The sequence below is a fragment of the Engraulis encrasicolus genome, chromosome 23 (genome assembly GCF_034702125.1).
Source record: "Engraulis encrasicolus isolate BLACKSEA-1 chromosome 23, IST_EnEncr_1.0, whole genome shotgun sequence".
Classification (NCBI taxonomy): Eukaryota; Metazoa; Chordata; class Actinopteri; order Clupeiformes; family Engraulidae; genus Engraulis; species Engraulis encrasicolus.
The window spans coordinates 39,171,915-39,196,205 of NC_085879.1; the positions used below are offsets into that span (position 1 = coordinate 39,171,915).

The 24,291-nt window shown below is 46.5% G+C and overlaps 1 protein-coding gene across 6 annotated transcripts in view; it reads left to right on the forward strand.

The window, feature by feature from the left end:
• diaph2 (diaphanous-related formin 2) overlaps positions 1-24,291 on the forward strand; it is a 642,359-nt gene that overhangs the window by 508,026 nt on the left and 110,042 nt on the right. For all 6 annotated transcript variants that reach the window (XM_063190038.1, XM_063190036.1, XM_063190039.1 and 3 more), the window contains one exon: positions 22,224-22,389. In XM_063190038.1, the coding sequence (XP_063046108.1) occupies positions 22,224-22,389 (166 nt within the window). The remainder of the gene's footprint in view (positions 1-22,223; positions 22,390-24,291) is intronic.

Here is a 24,291-nt window from a genome sequence, read left to right on the forward strand (position 1 = left end):
AAGTACACAGTACAGTGATACTGAGGCAAAAAGAAAAAAATGCAATGCCCGTCGCTAAAATCACATCCATCTTAATGTCATTTAAGCTAATAATGAAATTGGAGCTCCTTTGGAAATGTGTTGATGTCGACTGTTATAAAAAGGCAGGTCACTGAATAGATTGTCTCAGGCAGGGCACTTAAGACGTTAGGAGATCACAACGAAATGACTTGTTGAAAGTCAGGCTCCCTTTAAAGCAATGACTGGGAGATTTGTGCTAATACCCAACCTTGGTGTCTCTGCTTCCTTTTGTATGGTTATAAAGGGACACACAAAGACGAAAGATCTACCCCTGTCTTCGTCATACTCTCTCTCTCTCTCTCTCTCTCTCTCTCTCTCTCTCTCTCTCTCTCTCTCTCTCTCTCTCTCTCTCTCTCTCTCTCTCCCTCTCTCTCTCTCTCTCTCTCTCTCTCTCTCTCTCTCTCTCTCTCTCTCGCTCGCTCTGTCTCGCTCTCTCTCATATTTAAGCACAATCTCCATCTTTCTTCATACTCCCTGTCTTTCCCCCTGCTTCTTTTCTTATCTCCAGTAATACAAGTGTCTGCTAACTGTTCTCTCAGCCACACACATGCACATGCTCGCACACACACACACACACACACACACACACACACACACACACACACACACACACACACACACACACACACACACACACACACACACACACACACACACACACACACACACTTACTGTGGGCCTTTCTGGAGTGACTATTCCCCTGAGGCAGAGCCATGAGCTATCGAGCGCCCATGGGTTCAGCCCAGCCATTCCCCAGGGGGGGGCCCTTGGCTCCACGCTTTTCTTTCACGGCCCAAAAAATGTTTCACTCCAATTGCTCCAACAATTAGCAGCGATAACTGCTACTCTCTAACCAGCGTGATGATGATGGGAGAGGGCCGAGGCTGAGAGAGAGAGAGGCGTGATGGGGCCGGCTGTCAGAAGGATCCAAATGAAGATGAACCAAACGTTCAGTGAGAGAGTGCGCTCAAGGGATCAGTTAAAAAGGAGAAAGGTTGGGGTGGTGGTGGGAGTGGAGATAGCCTAGCGTTGGTGGTCTTCTTGGTGATTGGGTGGGGATTATCTGATAAAATCATTGCTTGGTCAGGACGTATTTGCAATTAAATCTTCAAATGTGATTGATGCTTCACTGGACACTTGCCAAAACGATTTCATCCAAGAATCCTGAGGTGTTTTTTTTTTTATATATATAAAGAGGGTTTGGAAAAGAAGTCGATATCCAGAAGAATTGATATTCATAAACTCGAAAGATCAGAAACAGTGATGTATCACGGTGCGCTCCTCCTCTCAAGTGCGTGTCAATGAGATCGTGACAGTCACCGCTGTCACTCAGGCGCACTATTTCAGTCACGGGCTTAGGCTTGCACTTTATTGATGTGGCCCATCTAGACAGGTCATCACTGCATCATTCTGCCTCATATGCATATGAAAGCCTTTCTCCCATATTGCTTTTCATCTGATGCTGCTTATGCGCAGCGTTATGATAGAGCTGTCTAGCGCCGTGCAATGTGGAATATTACCTCACTTACTCCTGCTGTTAGCGTTTGATGTCTTTGTGTTTCAGCCTAACCCCCCACCCCCCACTCCATCACCACCACCACCACCCCCACCAACCCTTCCCACATAAATAATGCATTATATAAGCTATCACCGTTGTTGACAGCTATTGCCCCGTCTCAGATAGTCGAACAGCTAATTACAAACCAGACAAAAGTGGGGAGTGCTATTAGGTTACAGCGAAGTCGAAGTCGAAAGACTGAGACAAGAATGCAACTGCCAAACAGGAGAGAAAAAAAAGCAACAATGCGGGTTTCGTTTCGGGTCTTTGTGTTTACCAGACGTATGTCTGCCAAGCAAGTTTATTTAATGCGCTGCCAGACAAATGCTAGGTGGGAGGCGAATACCTTCAACGTTTCAGGATGGCGGAATTGTGGTGTTGTCTTGTCGTAGTGAAGTCAAAGGCGTTTGTTTCATCTTGTGTTTTCATCAGCAAAAGCAGACTATTCCAAAAAATCAGAGAGGGAGGGAAAAAAAACACTTGCACTGCACCACGATTTGCAGTGGTGCTCACTTAATGGTATATTATGCAGTGTATAAATGTATTAATTTATTTCTTAGCAATACCACATTTTCAAGCCTCTTGCATTAGCATAATTCCTCATTACCGCAGTTGCAGGACACCCGGCCGCGTTTCAAAGCCTTTTCTTTGAGTTCTGTCTGCCTGGCCAGAACATGATTTATTTACGGACCGTAAGCCTGTCTGATCACCCCGTTCACAGTTTTCGATCGAGAAAAGGATGCATACAAAACGCACAATTAGGCAGCTAATGAGAAATGCCCAAAAGAATGAGTTTCCTTTTTTTAAGCTGTTATCCCCCTGTCTCTGTCTCTGTCTCTGTCTCTCTCTCTCTCTCTCTCTCTCTCTCTCTCTCTCTCTCTCTCTCGCTCTCTCTCTCTGTCCTTCTCTCTCGTTGCATCATTATGAGCCTTGGCGACAATAGTAATGGCTGCTTTGGCTTTTCCTCCCGTGTTGTTTGGATGGTCCTTGTCTTGGCTGGCTCTGTCTGTGTGTGTGTCTGTGTGTGTGTGTGTGTGTGTGTGTGTGTGTGTGTGTGTGTGTGTGTGTGTGTGTGTGTGTGTGTGTGTGTGTGTGTGTGTGTGTGTGTGTGTGTGTGTGTGTGTGTGTGTGTGTGTGTGTGTGTGGTGTGTGTGTGTGTGTGTGTGTGTGTGTGTGTGTGTGTGTGCGTGCGTACTGCGGGTGTGTGTGTGTGTGTGTGTGTGTGTGTGTGTGTGTGTGTCTCTCTCTCTCTCTCTCTCTCTCTCTCTCTCTCTCTCTCTCTCTCTCTCTCTCTCTCTCTCTCTCTCTCTCTCTCTCTCATTCTCATTCTCTCTCGACCGCTGTATGTAATACTAGAGACACCGCTGGCTGGACAGTGGCAGGTTTAAGTCTTATCTCCTGCGCCCTCCCCGATGGAAATCCATCCAGCTCTGCGGTGAGGGATTAACTTGGGCCAGAAAAGCTCCCTCCTCTCTGAAATTGCCTCCAAGAAAAAAGAGAAACCAAATTGTCATGTAAACAGCCTGTTATCCTATTATAACATGAACTTGGGGGTGAGGGTAATAGTTCAGCAGAAGACAAAGAGAGGGCGTAAGCCTGCATCTGTATAAGGGGAAAAGAATGAGGAGACTTGCACAAAAACGTACACGCAAGTGCCCATAATCCTCAAGTAGATCATTGTTAGAGGTCATCTTTGCTTCGATGAACAAAATGGTTTTGTTCCTTGTGCACATTTTATCCAGATTACCAGTTTTGACAGCAGTACAGAAAATCTGATTTTTCTGAATTCTGTTTTATAAGGTGGTTTGTAAATGAAGATTTGTACAGGGGTGCCAATGGGCACTGTTTTGCCAGTGGGACACTGTAACAGTCCTTGACAAGACCTTACTACCATAGTACTACACTAGCATGACATTACACAGAGTAGCAGTAGTAGTAGTAGTAATAAATTATCACTTGGTCATTGCTATTCTACTAACAGCAAATTTATAACCGAGGACATGTCTTAAGAGACTGATTGATTGATTGATTGATTGATTGATTGATTGATTGATTGATTGATTGATTGATTGATTGAATAATTTCTTTTTATTATTCAATTACTTTAATGTAATTCCTGTGTTGAAGCTTCTAATGCTGATATTAGATCTTAACTTTTCACTATCCAAACCAGTATTCCCTTTTTTTGTTGAATAATAAGAACATTTGCATGCATGCAGTGCTCCTCATGTTACAACAGGCTTACTGTAACATCCTCCACCTCAGACCTTCACTTTCCCCCCGTGATAAAATGGTGGAGGAAATTAGCAGGCTAATGCAATTTCACCACACATTGGCTTAATGTGAACATTACTTGTAGTGGAAAATGTCATTCCTATAACAACTGGTGTAGATATGACAGCCAATGAGGGGTAGCCAACAGTGTGCACAGTCTGCGAGGAGCCTGTGGATCAGATACCGTATGCGGAAGAAAAATGAATGCAGTAAGCCTGGGCAGAGACTTTTCCAATAAAATTCATAACGATAATTTACACCACTCATTTGGACTCTCATATCATGACGGTATTCCCCCCAGAAGCTCCATCTCCACCGTGGGCTTTCAGAGTGCTTTGGCAGCCCCAATGGATGGCAGAGAGCTGGAATCCTGGCAGCGGCTCGGTCCCGGGTCAGAGCCGTGTGCAAGCCGGCCGCGACGCGCTCTCGTTCCCGACTCAGCAGCTGTCTGGGCAGGTCCTTAATGAACTCAGCGGGTTAATACGGTCTGATTACCACATGGAGGCATGTTGCGCTAATGAGGAAAGCTGTCGATAGCCTCAGATCCCCCATCGGCCCAAATGAATGGCACTAAGAGCACAAAATGGAGACCGCCATAGCGTATTTCTCTCTCTCTCTCTCTCTCTCTCTCTCTCTCTCTCTCTCTAGGTGTGAGGTGAGATTTCTTTTTTTCGTTTTTTTTTACCCATCGTCATTGCATGTCTGTCCTGAGATTCTTCTAGGGCTACCACCTGCTGAAGGTGATGACTTTCACTGGAGATTAATGCACCCTTCTGTAGACACGGCATCTGCAGCCAATTAAACCAGTAGAATAACAGCCAACTGTGGGCACGCTAATTATGTCACCGTGCCACTCGATCCATGGTATCAGTTTCCCTATGTAGAAATGCTGATTTATCCATAATTCACATTGTTTTTTTGTTTTTTTTCTCGATTTAGTTTCTCGCTTGAATTTTCGATTGTCATGTTGTTTTTCTTTCTGGCCTATTTTATTCTCTCTTAACTTTTCACGTTTTTTCCTTTTCTCAACCATGCACATTTACACCCTACCTGCAGCGAGTAGATATTTTGAGAAGTGGTGTTGTGTTCTTAGTGGAATATTGCTGTTGTTATCGATGCCTGGCTAGGGCTTGAGTTTCCCCTGTGAACAGTGTGCTCAGACAGTGAGTTGTTAGAACCCTTTCTCTTTGGGTCTAACACAAGGCTTTTGAAACGTCTGTTTACCTGTGCTTGCAGCAGCCTTCTCAGATTTTGCCTCTGCCTCCTCTCCTCTCCTCTCCTCTCCTCTCCTCTCCTCTCCTCTCCTTTACTCACCTCTCCTCTCCTCTCCTCTCCTCTCCTCTCCTTTACTCTCCTCTCCTCTCCTCTCCTCTCCTCTCCTCTCCTCTCCTTTACTCGTCTCTCCTCTCCTCTCCTCTCATCCCCTCTCATCCCCTCCCCTCCTCCCCTCCCCTCCTCCTCTCCTCTCTTCTTACTCTCTCCTCCCTCTGTACCCCTGGTGATGTAATAATATATTTATGGATCTTCCCGACGCCTGTCCAGTCCAAATCAAAGCCCTGGTATCAAGCATGTCAAAAAATTGTTGAACTCTGGCCCCGCGCACGCGAGACTGCACTCCTGTCAGGGGGTAGCTTGAGTGTGTCTGAGGTGGACTCCGAGCGTAAGCGTAATTGGAGTGGATTGGTCCGAGGATCCAAACCTCACACAACACCACCTGACCCACAGACATAAGTAGCCCGGCACCTTTGCACTCCTCCGCCCGACCAAGAAGAAGAAGTCATGATGCTCAAAGACAGAGACCCACACTAAACACAACAAACACACACACACACACCAAACCAAACATGCAGTCTCCTCCATATCGTGAGCAAGATGTGTTGTAGAAGCTGTGCACATTCGAGCATGATAATAACGAAGCCTACTATATATATTTTTTTTCTCTGAATGTGCTAGTATACTCAGGGGTTACAGCTTGAGGAAAAAAGGGGGTGGTGAACCGTGACCAGGCGGCAGCAACTAGTATTGAACGCTGTGATGCAGTGATTTACCTGTTGCTTTCTGTTTTTCTCTTCTCCTCTCTTCTCTTCTTGCTACCCTCTCTCTCTCTATCTCTCTCTCTCTCTCTCTCTCTCTCTCTCTCTCTCTCTCTCTCTCTCTCTCTCTCTCTCTCTCTCTCTCTTATCTTCTCTCCTCTCCTCTTCTCTTCTCTTCTCTTCTTGCTACCCTCTCTCTCTCTCTCTCTCTCTCTTTCTCTCTCTCTCTCTCTCTCTCTCTCTCTCTCTTGCTCTGGGTGGGGCGTGATGGCAAAGGCAAGGGTGGTGGCGGTGGTGATGGTGGCGGCGGCGGCGGCGGCTGTGGCGGTTGGTTGGAGGCGCCAAGCTGAGGAGCAGCGTTTAGCTGCCGCATTGATTTTTATAAAAGGTTACTCAGTGGGAGGCAGCTAGCCTGTCAGCCAGCCCCCTGTTCACCATAAGACACGGGCAAGCCAAGATAATCGCCATTTCCCTGTACCGCTTCAGCAGCTGAAAAGGCGACAGTTTGTGCAAAGGAGAGAGAGGGGAGTAAAACGACTTCTGAGCACATCTACCGATGCTTGCTTAATGCCAGCGTCGTGTGTGTGTGTTTCTTATTTTCACGACAAAGCTATGTGTCTTTGAATCCCCCCCCGCCCCCACCCCCCTCCCTCCTTCTCTTCTCTTGCCTGCCGTGGAATTGACGGGAAGTTGTTTGTGTGTAAACAATTTGCCGTTTTGAAAGACATTTTTAAGATCTATATTTATTGAAAGCAGCTGTCAGCTGTGTGACACTCAGTCACAGGCCCCCCCTTTCCCATTAGTTGTTGTTTTGCTATCGCTCTTCCTCATCACTAGGGAGGTATACAGTGTTTTCAAATTAGATACCAGCCGCTCGCTGCCTCTACACATGCACTGAGTAGGAAAGCAGGGAGAGAAAGAAGGAAGAACGAAGAAAAAAAAAATCCCAGAAAACAAAACCGAAAATAAATAAATATATATAAATATGAGAGGAATGTGACAGGGGGATAGACGGATGGAAGGATTGATATACTTAGCCTGACAGATGGTTCTACATGAATATGTCCATGGAACAATGTTTAAAGAGAGGGAGGGCAGGCAAGGAGTGTGTGAGGAGGGGAGAGGCAGGCTCAGGCTCAGTGAGGAGAGAGAGAGAGAGAGAGAGAGAGAGAGAGAGAGAGAGAGAGAGAGAGAGAGAAGGGGAATGAGTGAATGACTTAGACAGAGGGAAAGATACTGATAGATGAAGATAAAAAGAGAGAAGGCACGATAGACAGGGAGAGGGAGAGAGAGAGAGAGAGAAGGGGAATGAGTGAATGAGTTAGACGGAGGGAAAGATACTGATAGAAGAGAGAAGGAGCGATAGACAGGGAGGGAGAGAGAGAGAGAGAGAGAGAGAGAGAGAGAGAGAGAGAGAGAGAGAGAGAGAGAGAGAGAGAGAGAGAGAGAGAGAGAGATCTCCAGTGGGAGCGAGCGATATGGAAGGTAGATAGGCAGAGGATGGAGCATGCTTGCTAGCAGGTAGGAGCTGGAGGGAAGCGGAGGAAACAGGCACAGAGACACTTTGATTTTCACAAGTAAGAGCGTAAACACACATAGCTCGGGGCCATTCATCAGCTGTCAGTGGGCTCTCCACTCTCCTCTTGCTCACTCTCCAGGAGGTGTCTTCTCAGGGCTAGCAGGCTAGCTATCTGGGGCACATTAGACCCCCCCCTCTCTCTCCCCTCTACTCTCCTTTCACCTCACTGCTGCATTCTCTTCTCCACCTCTCCACCTCTCATTCCTGCTGCCTGGCTCTCTCCTCGACACTCTACCAAACAACCACCATGCCAAAACTTTCACAAAGACTGGGTCTGACTGCATTTATTAATTTATTTTACAATAATGATTTATTTATTTATTCGTTCATTTGTTTATTTATATTGTTTGCAATTTGTTTTGTTTGGCACAGCCACTGCTTCTCAAACCCACACATGCATATTGCAATTTTTTCCCCCCTGCTTTTTTATTCCTTTTTCCTCGTTTTTCCTTTTCCTCTTCCTCTTCCACTCCTGTGTTTGTTTGACCATCAGCCCCATAGCATGCCTCTTGCTCTCCCGGCGGTGAGGGGGAATGTTCCTGCAGTGAAGGTCAGTGTCACACACATGTTATGGCAGGAGGGATGTCTCCATTATTCATAGCAATTTGGAATGCATCCGTGAATAGCAATGTGGCCTTGGGGCGCCACGTTGCCAACAGTGACCTCCTCCTCTTATTCCTCCTCGTCATCCTCCTCTTATTCCTCTTCCTCCGCCTCCTCCTCCTCCTCATCGTCCTCATCCGCCTCCTCCTCCTCCTCCTCCTCATCGTCCTCATACTCCTCCACCTCTTTCTCCTCATCCTTCTCTTCGTCGTTGTCCTCCTCCTCCATCTCCTCCTCTTCCTCCATCTCCTCCTGCTCCTCTTATTCTCCTCCCTCCTCCTCCTCCTCCTCCTACTTCTCCTCCTACTTCTCCTCTTTCTACGCCTCCTCCTTAAAGGTGTTTTCATGGGAAGCCATAACGAGGAGGAGGAAGCACTTATGAGTGTGTTTGCCTCATCACCATCACCATGCCCCATCCCCATCGCCATCGCCATCGCCATCGCCATCATCATCACCACCGCTGTCATCATCACACCGCTCCCCTCCCCTCCCCTCCATCATGCTGCTCATCTTCGTCACCCATGGGCCATTGTCATGCTCGCCACCCCCTTCGCCAGCAAGCACCCATTATCTTCCCCCATAACGTGCAGGCAAGCTGGCTGCTCTGCCGCTGCCTCTGCCGCTGCTATACCGGGTTGGGAATGTGTTATTGATTGCCCTCGGCTGCCTGCATTACTGCACCGCTCCCTTACCGCACCTCTCTCTGCCGTACCGGCGCCTTCTTGCCTTAACGCTGGTGCACAAGTTCATGGGAATATGTCAGCAGCACTCTGAGTGCACTCTGAGGAAGACAGGTGCAGTGTGTAACACGCTAACTGGGGAGTGTGTGTGCGTGTGTGTGTGTGTGTGTGTGTGTGTGTGTGTGTGTGTGTGTGTGTGTGTGTGTGTGTGTGTGTGTGTGTGTGTGTGCGCGCACGTGCGTGCGTGCGTGTGTGCGCGTGCGTGTGTGCGTGTGTGCATGTGTGCGTGCGTGTGTGTGTGTGTGTGTGCATGCCTGAATGTGTGTGTGTGTGTGCATGTGGGTGCGTTTCTTTGTGTGTGTGCGTGTGTGTGTGCGTGTGTGTGTGCGTGTGTGTGTGCGTGTGTGTGTGTGTGTGTGTTCATGTCAACATGTGCCTGTGTGTGTTTGCGCGCACGTGTGTGTAGAGTATGTGCGTGTCTGCCTGTGTATTTTATTTTCATACCCCAACTGTGTTATGTCAGAGGGAAAACAGTGAGTGGGTGGGTGCCAGATGCCTGTCACTTATTAGGCACAGTCTACACTCATTGGCAAATACACTTTCCTTCAGGGTATTCCACCCATTCTCCCATCATTGTTTTATTTCCACTACTCTCTCTCTCTCTCTCTCTCTCTCTCTCTCTCTCTCTCTCTCTCTCTCTCTCTCTCTCTCTCTCTCTCTCTCTCTCTCTCGCGATCTCTCTCTCTCTCTCTTCACCCAGAAATATGCTTTTTGACTACAGACCCACATCTTGATAAAGCTCCTGAAGCTTCGCTGGAGAATCTCTTGGAGATCATTTTATCCCACACTTGATTGCCAGATAATTATCAGTTAATTATTTAGAGCCCTTAAATTAATTTGCTAAAAATAGACTCTGTGCCGGAGCGTCTCCGTTGGAGACGGGTCCATTATTCCAACACGCGTCCCACAAGTCTCTCTCTCTCTCTCTCTCTCTCTCTCTCTCTCTCTCTCTCTCTCTCTCTCTCTCTCTCTCTCTCTCTCTCCCTCCCTTTCTCCCCCTCCCTCCCTCACTCCCCACAGGCCCATCACCAATCACCAGTTACTATCTGCTCCTTTGCTTGTCCTCCCTCCCCCCTCCAACCATCATCAGTGTCGTCTCCCCTCCCCCTCCCCCCTAGCTCATCCCTGCTCCCTCCCTACTCTCTCGACATTGAGTTCTCACTAGATGTATGATCATGCACCGTAAATATGATTTTCATTTCTATCATCATGTCTACGCATTAATCCAATGAGAGGGAAAAGAAATGGTGAACATGAAGGAAAAAGAAAGCCCTCGTCGTTGCTGAACATGTCCGACATCCTCACTCAGACACACACAAGGCCGCATACAGTAGATTCACATTCTCACATTTTCACCCCTTTTTTCACAAAAAACGTTCGTAATGCTTTGTGCTACACACAATTGGCAGCAAACCGTTGATTTTATATAACGTCGCTTCCACGGTTGATGTACTTAAGAAACAGTTAAGACAGGCATGTAATGTGGAGAATGTAGTCGGGTCACGTAGTAAAGTTGTGTGTAGTGTATTACACAAACCCCTCTTCACCTCCGTGACCACAAGGCCGCTTCATTGTAGCTTGGCACTCATCCGTTCACTTCATTAAGCCGCAGACAAAGCAGGCGTGCTTGAAGAGGGCCCTTTAATGGGATTCTCCTGCTTTACTTACTTGGGCAATCGAAACAACATTGCCTCAACCCCTGCCTGCCTGCCTGCCGAAGAAGGAACAAACAAGTGAACAGGCCCCGACCTGTTGGTTGTGCTGTGCTGCAACTGTAATGATAAGATTATCGAATGGAATGGAGCTGTTCTGTTCTTCCTCCTCCCCCGATGCCCGTCGGATGGCCGGACAGCCCTCCCCTCCCAACCCAACCAATCAATACGTACGATGCAGTGGTCTGGTTCGCACCCAGGACACCCCATTCACACACACACACACACACACACACACACACACACACACACACACACACACACACACACACACACACACACACACACACACACACACACACACACACACACACACGCACACACACACACACACACACAAACACACACCTCTCTCTCTCTCTTTCTCTCTCTCTCTCTCTCTCTCTCTCTCTCTTTCTCTCTCTCTCTCTCTCTCTCTCTCTCTCTCTCTCTCTCTCTCTCTCTCTCTCAAACACTACTCCCCAGTCTCTCATTTGGCCTGTTAATATTTATTTTTGTTTGTTGTGGTTTGGGCATTTAAAACATGTGCAATTGCAAGCACAACAAGCCTTCCACACTCACTGACCAGCTGGGAAATTCCTCGAAGGAGTTGGCAGATTGATCAAATTAGGGTGTGTGTGTGTGTGTGTGTGTGTGTGTGTGTGTGTGTGTGTGTGTGTGTGTGTGTGTGTGTGTGTGTGTGTGTGTGTGTGTGTGTGTGTGTGTGTGTGTGTGTGTGTGTGTGTGCGCGCGCGCGCGCGCATGTCGTGTGCGCGCGCGCATGTCGTGTGCGTGCAGGCGTGTGTGTGTGCAGTTTTTTTTGGGGGGTAACCATTTGAATTGATTCTTAAAAACAAATCCAAGAGTGGTCCACATTAGAATAATATTAACTCAGGAGGGGGAAAAAAGGCAAGCAAAGACAACAACCGTTTGCCTTGCCTTGCGAAAGCAGTTGCCATCGATCCAATTTGCGTTGCGCTAAAAGCATTTAAGTGGTTATAGTGGCTATCTGTATAGAATTTTTATAAGGTCTGACAAAAGAGGCCTTCGGATACTATTGACATTTAAAACACTCTGGCGTCTACAAGGGGGACTTCAAAGTGAAGCCTGCAGGGACCATGTTTTTTAAAAAGCCCACTAGTCATGATTACAGGCATGTTCTACCGAGCTGTATTAACTACTCCCAGGAGAGCACCCATTTCACAGCTTCACGCGCTTCTGATCAACCAGAAGAAGGAGAAAGAAAAAAAGGAGGGGGAAATTGTCACAAAATGCAGTCCAAGCACTTCTGTTGGACTAACTAGACAGTCTTGGGCGTTACTTGTAAAGGCTCTTGGCAAAGCTCTCCTGTGCTCACTCATTCGATCTCTAGCTTTGCATTCTTCTTGCTGCTGCTGTTTTTTTTCCTGATGTCTTTCCTGCCGCTTTGACTGCATTGGTCTTTGGCTAAAAACAAAACAAAACTAAATTAAAATATTAATAAAGAAAAAAATAAATGCTGACATTTCTCCCCCATTTCATCATCAGCGAGATACAATCAGTGGATCCAATTGTGTAATTCATGTAATCACAGAGCGGTTTTGGGGGGAAGCGATAAACTTAATTAGCATCAGGTGACTGCACACTGGGAAAGAAATAGAAGGCAGGGCCGGGCCGCACCATCCCACCACCTGTAGTGCTTTATAGCTTACCCCCAGCCAAGGCCCTCTAACTCTCCAAGTCTTCCATCATGAGTGTGCCGGGTGGGGCCCCCGATCCAAGACCCCGCGACACAGCAGACAGACAACAGCACCGTACAATCAAGACACACTTAATCAGCGCCGGAGCACTGCCACCTGTGTTCACAACGTTTAATTGAAGATTTAGATAAGAATCAAGCAGCGCCGTGCAAGTAAGTAAGGGTTAGCTGTTTGTCTCTGCAGTGCAGGCACACAAGGCAGACAAGGACGATTGGAGCTGGCAGCAGCAGCCCCACCAGCTGAGAGAGAGAGAGAGAGAGAGAGAGAGAGAGAGAGAGAGAGAGAGAGAGAGAGAGAGAGAGAGAGAGAGAGGGAAAAAAAGAAAGATAGGCAGGAGAGACAAACACGAGAGTTGACCTTTCTGTCTTTGTTCACGGGATTGATAAGATGATGATCTGATTGTAAACACGGCAGACTTGTTGTTGTTGGGCGCTCAGTGCTAACTTAATTCCGAAAGGATTTCCCCTGTACTGCAGCCGAGCTGTGTTGCAGTTTTTTTGTGCCAAGTCAGTGTGTGTCAGCTTCTAATAACAGAGGTTTAAGGTTTTGGTAATGCAGTACATGACGAGTTATCCAGTATTTTGCTGAGTCAATCTTGATAATATCCATTTGTGCTTCACTATTTTAGGAATGTAGTGTTGTTGAAAAATAAATATTACAAGATAGAAAGGGCTTCAATTTGACTACAGAACCCGCTGTTGTAAATATTGGTCCTGTTGCAGCTGATTAACAAAGAAGTAAAGCAAGCAGTTTAATCAAATACAGTGCCAAATGCAAGTGCCAAACAATCATTAAACAGAAAGTATCTGACAAGATAGTACAATGTCTCGATATTGCTTTTGGCTCTGAACAGAAAGAATTCATGGTGCTTCTCCTCTGTTGCTCTGAACTCAAATCATTGTGAAAATGAAATTATAACTTGCCCAAGCCCGTTTTAAAATACCCAACCACATCCCTTTCTATGGACTGCTAATGAGATTTTCTCATGAGTTTCCAAATGGTTGTTCAGTTATTTAACAATAATTCTTTTTTTTTATGTTAGTTTCCTACTTTCTGAGTCTAATGCCTTTTGATTGGTGAAAATGGCCATCAAACAGGTCTGTGCAGCACAGTAGTGGCACCATATTTTGTGGTAATTTGGTGGGAAAAAAAACGATGTCAAGCTTTTAGTGCACTCCGGTAGCAGTGGGAGTGGACAATAAAACCAGAGTAATTTTTAATCCATTAAGCACAACATTGTTTTGATGAGCATCTTCGTTGTGGCGTCTATATAAAAACCTCTAATCTAATAACAGTTTCTGTGTTCTCTTACGCCTATTTTCCACTACCGGTTTTCTGGTAGGCCTACAGCTCGACACAGCTCGACCCGGACGCACTTTTTTGCTTTTTGAACAGGCACGAAACAGCTTAATCGTAAAGCAAACAGTGTCGGCCGAGTCGTGCTGTGTCGAGCTGTAGGCCTACCAGAAAACCGGCAGTGAAAAAGAGGCATTCGTTTCTGCAATAGTTGCTGCTACACGATTCACTTTCAAATAATATTTTGAAATTGAATGCCTCTGGTCTTGGCTCCAATTTCATAGCTACTTCAAAAGCTAGAAAATGCTCGTCCGAAGAGTGCCCTCACAACCAAGTTTTGTTTTCGTTTGTCTTTGTTGTGTGTATGCACAGCTTGTTTCACTGTACGTGTGAACAGACGTACACACCCACGCACATGCACAGACTATTGTGAATAATTTGACCCACATCTTAGTCTAAAGCCCTACACAGATCAAAGAGTGTAGAGCTGTTGGGATTTGTGTCTCGGAAAAGGCCACCTAAATCTGCATTATGCTATCATCAGGGTTGTATCCTTCTTGCATCCATTAACTTCAAACATGTGTGGTAAATGACGGAGTATTTCATATAGTTGTTTTGCGCTTGCCTTTGAAAGAAATTGCCATATTGTTCCTTGACAGTAGTTCTTCTTTTCTCATTAGGTTCCTCTACACTACCCAAAACAAGTGTTCACAATGAATGGCATAAGCTATTCTACCACATCTTGCATTATTGATTAGGTCAAATATGGTTGCTCTGTCTTTCTACGAATGCTTTTAAGCATTTTTCTCCGGTAGTAATATATTCAACAGATGGGACTGTTGCATAAAAATGTTCCTTCAAAAGCAATTAATGGATTTTTTTCTCTAAATGAGCAAAAGAAACCATCACAAGATCTCCTTTTTGATAAAATGTGCAAATACCGTTTCATAATACAGATGTTAATTCAACTGCAATATCAATTATTTGATGGTTGTGTGACAGGCATCACTGGTTTGTTGAATTATAATCTTTTTTTTGCCAGCCTTGCATATTGCCTGAGAGGCATTCTAGAATCGAGCCCTGAGTTCTACTCCACTGTGACTTTGATGCCTGGTGTGTTTGCAGATTGTTATATCAGCGCCCCGTTCTCTTAGCTCCAGATTCTCATCTCATCTCAGCATCATCAGAGACTGCTGTGTGTGTGCTGAGGGAGAAAGGGGGAGATGCAGACTGAGAGATAGGGAGGGAGGGAGGGAGGGAGAGAGAGCCGCCCGTCTCTATCCCAAAATTAATATTTCAGTGGAGAGGGGAAAGAGGGGGATGTAGAATAAATTGACAGTGAAATTGACACTGGATACGACTTTTTAATTTTGCAAATGAAGGGGAAGAAGTGGGGCTTTTCCGTGTGTTGATGTTGCGGAGGAACGGAACGTGGCATGATGAGGGGTCGCGACCCCTGCGCCAACAGGACGAGAGGGAAATTCACTTATCTGCCAATGCCGACACATCGCACCCGATTTCCTCCTCAGGCCTCCCGGTTTTAATTACCATGTGGACTTTGAGGTGGACTGGCAGGCAGCTCTTGCACTGTGATGTGCATGCATAAGTGTGCTAGACACCTAGACACACACACACACACACACACACACACATACACACACGCACACACACACACGTCCAAAAACCCCTTGCCAAACTCCTTTTGACACCCTTATCGGATCTGCATTCAACACCTACCCATACCACTAAAGCAGCAGCGGCGGAGGAGGGAGGAGGCGCTTACTTTCGAATACAGGGGGAAACCTGAAGAAGAAGAAGAAATGAAAGCCAGGCGAAGGCTTGTGAAGTTAAAAGCCTCCGTACTCCATTGGAATGTAATTATGTGCCAGGGGAAGGGGGGGGTGGGAGTGGGTGTTATGGCGTGGAGGGCTCCTCTTGCTTGGAGAGATGAAGGATCTTGTTGAAGAAATAATGTAGCCGAGATTATTACGGCCTTTATCACCTGTCCTTAACATCAACTGAGAGTCCCATGTGTGCACTGCACATCTAACGGAAAGCCCCAGTTATCTGCCTTCTGTGTGAAACCTGTAGAGACCCCCTCATTTTTTTTTTTCCTTTTCTTTTTCTTTTTTAGTTCTGTCTACTGGAGCTGCTCGGTGCAACACTGGCACTCTTCAGTGTGTTGCTTCAAATAGGGTGGCATCAAAGCATTTACTTTTTAGCTTGCCAATCCCATTATTTATGATTTTTTTTTTTTTTTTTTGTGACCTAACCCAACCCCAACGAGGTTTGATTTATTTAATTTATTTATTTTATTTCAGGGAGGGAGACAAATTCCCCGTCATTATCAAGTCATAATGACAGTCAGATCATCACTCACAAATCTCTGTAATTTCCGACAATAATGAAGCATTAATCAGCAGATTACTTTGTACATTTCTTGCAAATTTTCACGCGAGCGAGTGGGCCGGGAGGGCGGGCGTGCGTGCGTGCTCCGGAGCGGAGTTTTCACGGGGTCTGATTTTGCGCCTCATCTGATTGCCTCACAGCTGAACAATGAGCCGTAATTGCACGTCGCGGAGTGGCGGGAGATTCTATCAGGCTGCACTCTCTCTGCCATGCATGCTTGTGTGGCGTAGCGTAGCGTAGCGCTGTGTTGTGTTGCGTTGTGTTGTGTTGTGTTGGCAGCTTGTGGGAGACAGCCAGTAGGGTGGAGGAAACGAAAGGAAGTGAACGAATTTTTTCGTGGCATGCCGCTGATCCCCTTCCAAGGTGTTGTGTTAATTACTTTGGAAATGGTCCAGATTATATAAAAACACACACACACACAACACTGTGTGGCATTCAGTTCAGTACAAATTTTAATTATTTTCGCCATGTGAAATGAACCCCAGTTCTCTTTGCTCCTTTTTTGTCTCTGTCATTCTGTTCTCTGCCACGACAACTGTCTGCTTACCAGACTGAAGAGCAAGGAGAAAGAAAGCAAACCCACTACCACCACCACCCACCTCACACTCTACCCCACAAACACGACTGCTCAGTAGCAGATTCGTTTTTGCTCTGTGGATAATGGACAGGTGCAAAGTAAGTTTTTTGTGTGATTATTTTTTAACACCCAAACACAGACACAGACACAGACAGTCAGTTCACGGTGTAGCCTCGCCTCGCAGGCTCAGGCCTCAGTGTCTGGCACAAGCACAGCAGCAGTCACTCGCTTGTCATTCAAACTTAATTTCATTTCACATTATTTCGCTTGTGAAAGGGCAGCTGCCCTACACCAACGTATGACACGCATGCTGAAAATGTAACCACCACCATGGTAATAAATGAAACCGAAGCCAAGGATAACATTACCATTATTATTATTATTGCAGGCGCTGGCGGGAAACTTAACACCATCTTGCACAAAAACTCCAACACCCAGCACAGAGGGAGGGGGGCAGGGGCTTAGAGTTGGACCCTCATTACATTCTATGTATTGGTTTGGGGGGGGACTTTTCAAACGATTTTGTCCCCGGCCCAGCCGAAACAAACAGTCAGCGGCCCTGAGTAACACTGTATGCCATTTCGGCTATTAAACTGCCTCTCTCCCCACCTCCAAAGCCCCAGGTTACATCACTTCTCATTAGCCTAGAGCTGTTGTGTTTGTCCATGCTGGTCAGGCTGCGGTGCCCGTGTCAGAGTACCCTCGGCACGGGGGGCTGCCACCGCTGCCCGGGAGCTGCCAGGGCCAGCCCTTCGCAGGCCACTGCCTTTGGCGCAAATGTGAGCTGAGGCCTGCTATTTTCCATTTGCCCTCCTGGCCCTGTACCTGGGCCAAGGAAAGTGTCCGGTAAGCTTAACCGTGTGACGGTGTGGGACAGACATTGTGCTATGCCCCCTCGCAGTTAGCCCCCCTCTCCCCCACTTCTCTGTCTCACCCCAAATGATCTCTCTGGCTCACCTTTGCAGTCTCTCACTTTCTCTCATTCTCTCATCCTCTCTTTCTCTCCCGTTTTCCATTTTCTCTTTTCCTCTCTCTGTCTGTCACTCTCTCTCTCCATCCCTCTCTCTCCATCCCTTTCCCTCTATCCTCTGCCTCCATCTCTCTCCCTCTCTCCCTGCTTCCTTGTCTCACTCACTGAAACAAACTCTTCCCCTCTCTCTCTCTCTCTCTCTCTCTCTCTCTCTCTCTCTCTCTCTCTCTCTCTCTCTCTCTCTCACACACACACACACACACACACACACACACACACACACACACACACACACACACACACACACACACACACACACACACACACACACACACACACACACACACTCACTCTCTCTCTCTCACCCTGGACGTGTGCGTGTGTGTGCTGTGCTGTGCTGTGCTGTCCAGTTGCCGGGCAGCTGGGTGTAATTTGGCGGTGTGCTGGGGGCCTGGCAGAGCCCTGGGTAAATCCGATCTGTGTAGAGAGAGAGAGAGAGAGAGAGAGAGAGAGTTAGACAGAAAGAGAGAGAGAGAAAGAGAGAGAGAGCGCCGAGTGGGCTAAGCTTCAGGCTCACGGCACAGAGAGCCAGGAGGCACATAGGAAAGCATTAAATAAAACATTAATGGAACTGGGTTAGGGGAGATTTATTAAGGGGGGCTTTTTGGCCCTCGCCTGGGGGGAGCCGTGCACCATTTTATTAACTCTCACATGCACAAAGGTAAACAAACGGGGTAATTTATGGCGGACCTTACAGGTGGTCGGGTGTGAAGTTCTTTGTGTTGGTTTTTATGTGGATTTTTTTTTTTAGCTCTTTCTCCTTCCTCCTCCCTACCTCTTTTTTTCTGTGTATTTCCTGTTTGACACTTATTTGTTATGAAGCCAACTCTAAATAGCGGTCACAATCGCTATCAGTATATGGCTTGACTGGGTGGTCAGATATAGAGATAAATCCACATGTCATTAATGTGAGTGCAGTACAGGCAGGCTTTAATTAAGGCTTAGAGCTGTTGGTACAGCGATGTGCCAAACATAGCCTGGCGCAATAACTCTTATCAAAGTATGGGCCTTGTTTACATAACTCACAATCTGCGGACGAGCAGACAGGGTCTTCAAGGTGATGTGAACACTTAACCTCCATGTTCAGTGTCTTTGTTGTAGTTTTGAAAGGTAACATCTAGCTTTTAAAGAAAGGAAACTAAGCCTGAGTAAAGTCGCTTGGGCCAACACACTGTCACAACATTAAACCTTTTTGCTAAAACTCAGGAGTTTGCAGCACTTTTTTCTTTCTTTTAAGTGTTTTATTGGGTCGCCAGCACATCCTCCTCTGGTGTGCGGCTTCATTAGCGCCTCTTTTTTCAATCTTTGACGTAATGTTTGCAATATCATTTCAGTGGCAGAGGAACTTATAACAGAGGAACAAGTCTGACAGGCGGACAAAGATGTGTCCTAGTAGGGATATCACGATCCGGTAGTAGAAGAAAAGCACAAACATGAAGAGAGTAACCTGAAAAATGGCGTCGAAGATCATGTTTTGGCCAATTTAAAGAATGCGTTTCAGACAGACGGACATACCCTCTAATAGCGATGCTAGGACGCATCTAAAAAGGTTTTGACCCCCTCACTAAGCAAGTTTGTCGGAGCAGAGCAGAGACGATGTCTCAACTTCTTATCTGTGTTGTGACTGAGCACGAAAAACTACTTGGTATTGCGTGGTACATTTTTTGGAAGGACATGGGGGAACAGTCAGATGTCAGATGGAGGAGATCCACAAGCACCTATTTGGCCTCTGAGGGACGAGATTAAGCCAGACCGATAGGCCCGATTTTTCCGCTCTCGACCCAACTCATATTGTTCTCTCAAAGGTGTGGAAGTAGTTTTTTCAATTTTGATCTCAATCACGGTGAGTTTTGTTGTGCAGGGGGAAAGTCACAGGGGGAAGGAAGTGGGAAATGGAGCAGGTATGCTGCATCTTTTCACTCAGTCAAGACAGACGAGAGAGAGAGAGAGAGAGAGAGAGAGAGAGAGAGAGAGAGAGAGAGGGAGAGAGAGAGAGAGAGAGAGAGTGAATGAGCGTGAGAGAGAGTGAATGAGCGTGAGAGAGAGTGAATGAGCGTGAGAGACAGAGAGTGATTGAGTGTGTGTGTGTGAGAGAGAGAGAGAGAGAGAGAGAGAGAGAGAGAGAGAGAGAGAGAGAGAGGTGAAGGTAGAGAGTGAGTGAAGGTATTCTCTTTCTCCCGCTCCTTTGAGTGCTGTTCCAGGAGTGAGGGAGGACTGTCAAACAGCAGTTTCCTGGTTGGAGGAAGCAGTATAATGTTTTACCTTGAGACCTTGGTATACGCCAATCTTTTGAAGCCCAGGTGACGCATGCTAGAGAGAGAGAGAGATAGAGAGAGAGACACAGAGAGAGACAGAGAGAGAGAGAGAGAGAGAGAGAGAGAGAGAGAGAGAGAGAGAGAGAGAGAGATAGGAAGGCTAGAAGAACGGCCTTTGAAGGTTCAGAGAAAGAGAGTAAGACAGAGAGTGAGAGAGGAACAAGCAGAGAGAGGGAGAGAAGAGGGAAGCGAGAGAAAAGGGTACTGTTTGAGAGAGATAGACCAGAGCGAGATTATTTTGAGAGCGAGGAAAGGCAGAGAGAAAGAGAGAGAGACTTGAACCAGAGCAAGGAAATTGTTAGAGAGAGATATTGTTAGAGAGAGGGAGAGGAGAGGAGAGAGAGGGACACACGCTGACACTGCTGTAGGACAGTGCACGTCAAGTTCCCGTCAATGTGACATGTCTTTGATGTGGAAATAACAGGCGGTGCGGCACGGTGCGGTGCGGGCCTCGCCCTCTCCCCCTCTCCCCAGCGACGGGCCCCTGGAGTGCAGAGCGCCAGACTCCGCCAGGCTGCCGTAAATCAAAGATGTTATCTGTACACTATCTGCACTTAGTTAAGTCTCATATTTCTCAACCCCCATGGCCACCACCACCTCCTCCTCATCCTCCCCCTCTTCCTCATCATCATCCTCCCTCTTCATCTCCTCCTCATCCTCCCCCTCCTCCTCCTCCTTCTTCAGTCTCCCCCTCTACACCCCCACCCCTCTCAAAATAAAAAAGGGGTGGAAAAATATCTGTGCATTAGATTTTAGATTAGATTTGGGATGGTTTTGGGAGATAGCCGACGTTTGATATGCCTGCGGCATTTGTGTCCTTGAGCTGAGGAAAGGGGGTCATCTTCAACATCTATGGCCAATTCTGGAGACTCTCTCTGCATTTTTTATATGAAATCATACGAATTCCATGCGGGGTTCTGCTGGCTACACTGAGAATGGCTTGAATTGTGGGATTGTGTCGCCACTTTGGATGTTTTGAAACCGCTATTAAATCTTACAATATTGTTTTGCGCCACCACAGTATGTGCAGGGTCAAACAGCCACCATCTGCCAAAGGTTGACAAAGGACATATTTTCCTCCTGTATGGTCAGTACTTCTGTATTGTGTGCTCATGCTCAAAAGCTCTGAAGGTTGCACTATGTGTGTTTTCTTTGTTTTTTAAGGGGCTTTTATGCTTTTTATTGACAGCACAGTGGTAGCTTTTGACAGGAAGTGAGTGGGGAAGGATCGGGACATGATATCTGGCCGGAATTGAACCCTGGTGCCCGGTGTGGCAGTGCAGTGCCCTACTGATTGAGCCACCCACCACGTTTATTTTCTAAAAGCACTGTGGTAAAACTGTTAATTGCAACTTTGGTGGTGGCTTTTTGAGTGAATGCTCCCTTTTGCTGTGTGGTGTAGTAAATAACACACTGATTGGGTTATATTGGGTCGCCTCTTCAGCCGTGCTTGATTGGACAGGTAGGAGGAATACAAATAAACAATGGGCTGCAATCAACTCCGCGACCAATGCCTTTAGGTAGCTCGGACTACCTGACCTTAGAAAATCTCTTCTATAAACTCACAATAATTGTGAACTCTCTCTCTCTCTCTCTCTCTCTCTCTCTCTCTCTCTCCCTCTCTCGCTCTCTCTCTCTCTCTCTCTCCCTCTCTCTCTCTCTCTCTCTCTCTCTCTCTCTCTCTCTCTCTCTCTCTCTCTCCATTCCTTTCCCATTCTTTTCTCATTCTTCCTTCTGGGTCTTAACAATGTTCTAAATTATGCTCGAGTTATTTCTGGGAACGTTCTCCTGGAAATAGTCTGAATGTACTGTATAATAATAATACCCAGTAGTAGTTATTATTTTTGAATTAAAGGGGGTCGTTTCATTGTCTGTTTCTATGCATAATCTGTGCCCTGCCTCTTGGGTGTTGATTGTTCTTAACCTGTGGTGATTTTCTGCAAATATTCTTTATGTATAATACCTTGTAGTAGTATTGTTTTTAATTCAAGTGGAAGGTTTGAAAGGGTGAATTGTCTAAGTGCATTTCTATACATAGTCTCTCTTCCCCTACCTCTTTGAGTGTTGCTTGTACTTCAGCCACACTTGTGCTGCACAGCTTCTCCAAGCATTCATGTCACACTGTATGAGAAGCTCTCCATCATGCACAGCAACTTTCAGAGGCCCTACAGATGCTCTGCAGAAGTAATCTAGTATATGTGAACAGTTTTCTTGGAAAAAAAATCTTTATGTTTAATACCGAGTAGTACGATAGAGATATATACATAATCTATGTTCTGCCTCATATCAGTCTTGATTGTCCTTAACCTGTGGTTGCACGGCTTCTCCAAGCATTCGCGCGAGCAGTACGAGAAGCTCTCCATCATGCACAAGAACATGCAGAAGCTGTACGAGAGCCTGGGGAGCTACCTGGCGTTCGACCCGCACACCATCAGCATCGAGGACTTCTTTGGGGACCTCTCCAACTTCCGCAGCCTCTTCCTGGTGAGTAGGGGTTACTGCTGCTGCTGCTGTTGTTGTTGTTGTTGTTTTGTCTGTGTGTGTGTGTGCGTGTGCGTGCGTGTGCGTGCGTGCGTGTGTGTGTGTGTGTGTGTGTGTGTGTGTGTGTGTGTGTGTGTGTGTGTGTGTGTGTGTGTGTGTGTGTGTGTGTGAGGGTGAGGGTGAGGGTGAGGGTGAGTGGTGTTTAATACTGTTTTTGGAGATAGCCATTCCATCCTGTCTGAAATACACACATGCGTGTAAATACACACACACACACACATACACGAGCACATACACACATGCGAACACACATGCGTGCGAACACACACACACACACACACACACACACACACACACACACACACACACACACACACACACACACACACACACACACGCACACACACACGATCTCTTCCAAATTTGGCTTGAATGTTTTCTTGTGCCAAGGGACGGATAAAATATGGTTCAAAGGAAGATGTTTTTATCCTTTTTCATTTGTACGCCATCTTGTTAATACTGCATGTATTTTCTGCTGCAATACTTGTCTAAGAGACCAGAAAAATACCCAAGATATTAAACGTATTCCTCTCCCAAATCAACATGTATCCTTTTCTCGTATGAAAAAAGAAGGAAGGAACACAGCAGTCGGTGATGACATTTTATCATAACACAGTGTGCCAAAGCCAGCCAGGACGGGCAACTTCTAAAGGATGAGGAGAGGGGGAAAAAAAGTCCTCGACTCATCTTCAGGAGTAGGTGGTTGAATTATTTTATTTCATTTCACCCCGAGTCGATAAAGAAATTTCCTTGACAGACCGGTGGGCAGATTGAGGGAACAGGCTTAGAACACAGATTAAAGAGTACATAAACTGTGCCTGAATGGAATGCACAGGGCCGCTGACAGCATTGGCTGGGCCCAGGACAAATTCATCTGAAAGGGCCCCCCACCTAATATAATACATTCAATGTAATGAGGACCCAATTATGGACCCTCGGTTTCTCAGGGCCCGGGACAACTGACCTCTTTGCCCCCCACCCCCCTTGTCGGCGTCCTTGGGAATGTATAATGCATTACAGCACCCTTGCTGTACGTTCCCGGCTGATAAAAGAGACTCCGGAAGAAGTCTCCTTATACCCCCCCTTCCCTTCAACGGACTTGTGTCAGGATTCAGGACCGCCGACGTACAGCTCATGTCAGGGACATAGCCCCCCCTGACGCCTCCACCGTGTCACGTCAAAGCGCACACAAGCCCAGTGTGGGATTGGGAGGTGCCACTGGGTTTTAAAACCCTTGGCAGTTTAGTCTCTCTCTCTCTCTCTCTCTCTCTCTCTCTCTCTCTCTCTCTCTCTCTCTCTCTCTCTCTCTCTCTCTCTCTCTCTCTCTCTCTCTCTCTCTCTCTCTCTCTCTCTCTCTCTCTCTGCAATTTCTATGATTTAACAGACCTGACAAGGAAATGTGTCAAAAGGAGATTATTTTCTGTAATTGATTTCTGCGGCAGAAATGTGTTTGAATTTGAATCTTGGTGAAATGAAATGTCGTGCACACCTCCTGTAACACATATGGATTGGTAGCAAAGTGGTTTTGATTTTTTTTTTGTCTGCTACCTTAATGTTATCATTTCATAATTAATAATTTACTGGCTCTGTCAAGAGTTCTGAGAATGTTTTTGAAGAAGTAAGTTAGACTATTGCTCCTGCTGATGGTTTCTTCCTTGCTCTCGCATGTTTTTGTGGTTAAAGGATCCTTTGAGGAGAAGAAGAAGTGTGGGAGGTCTGTGTTTGGAAAGTAGAGCTCGTCAAGTAGTTTTAAATTAAAATGGATATAGGTGGATGAAGCGAAACTAGATTGGTGCAGAAGAAAGCAGAATACACCTCTAGGGAACTAATGCCTTAAACATATTT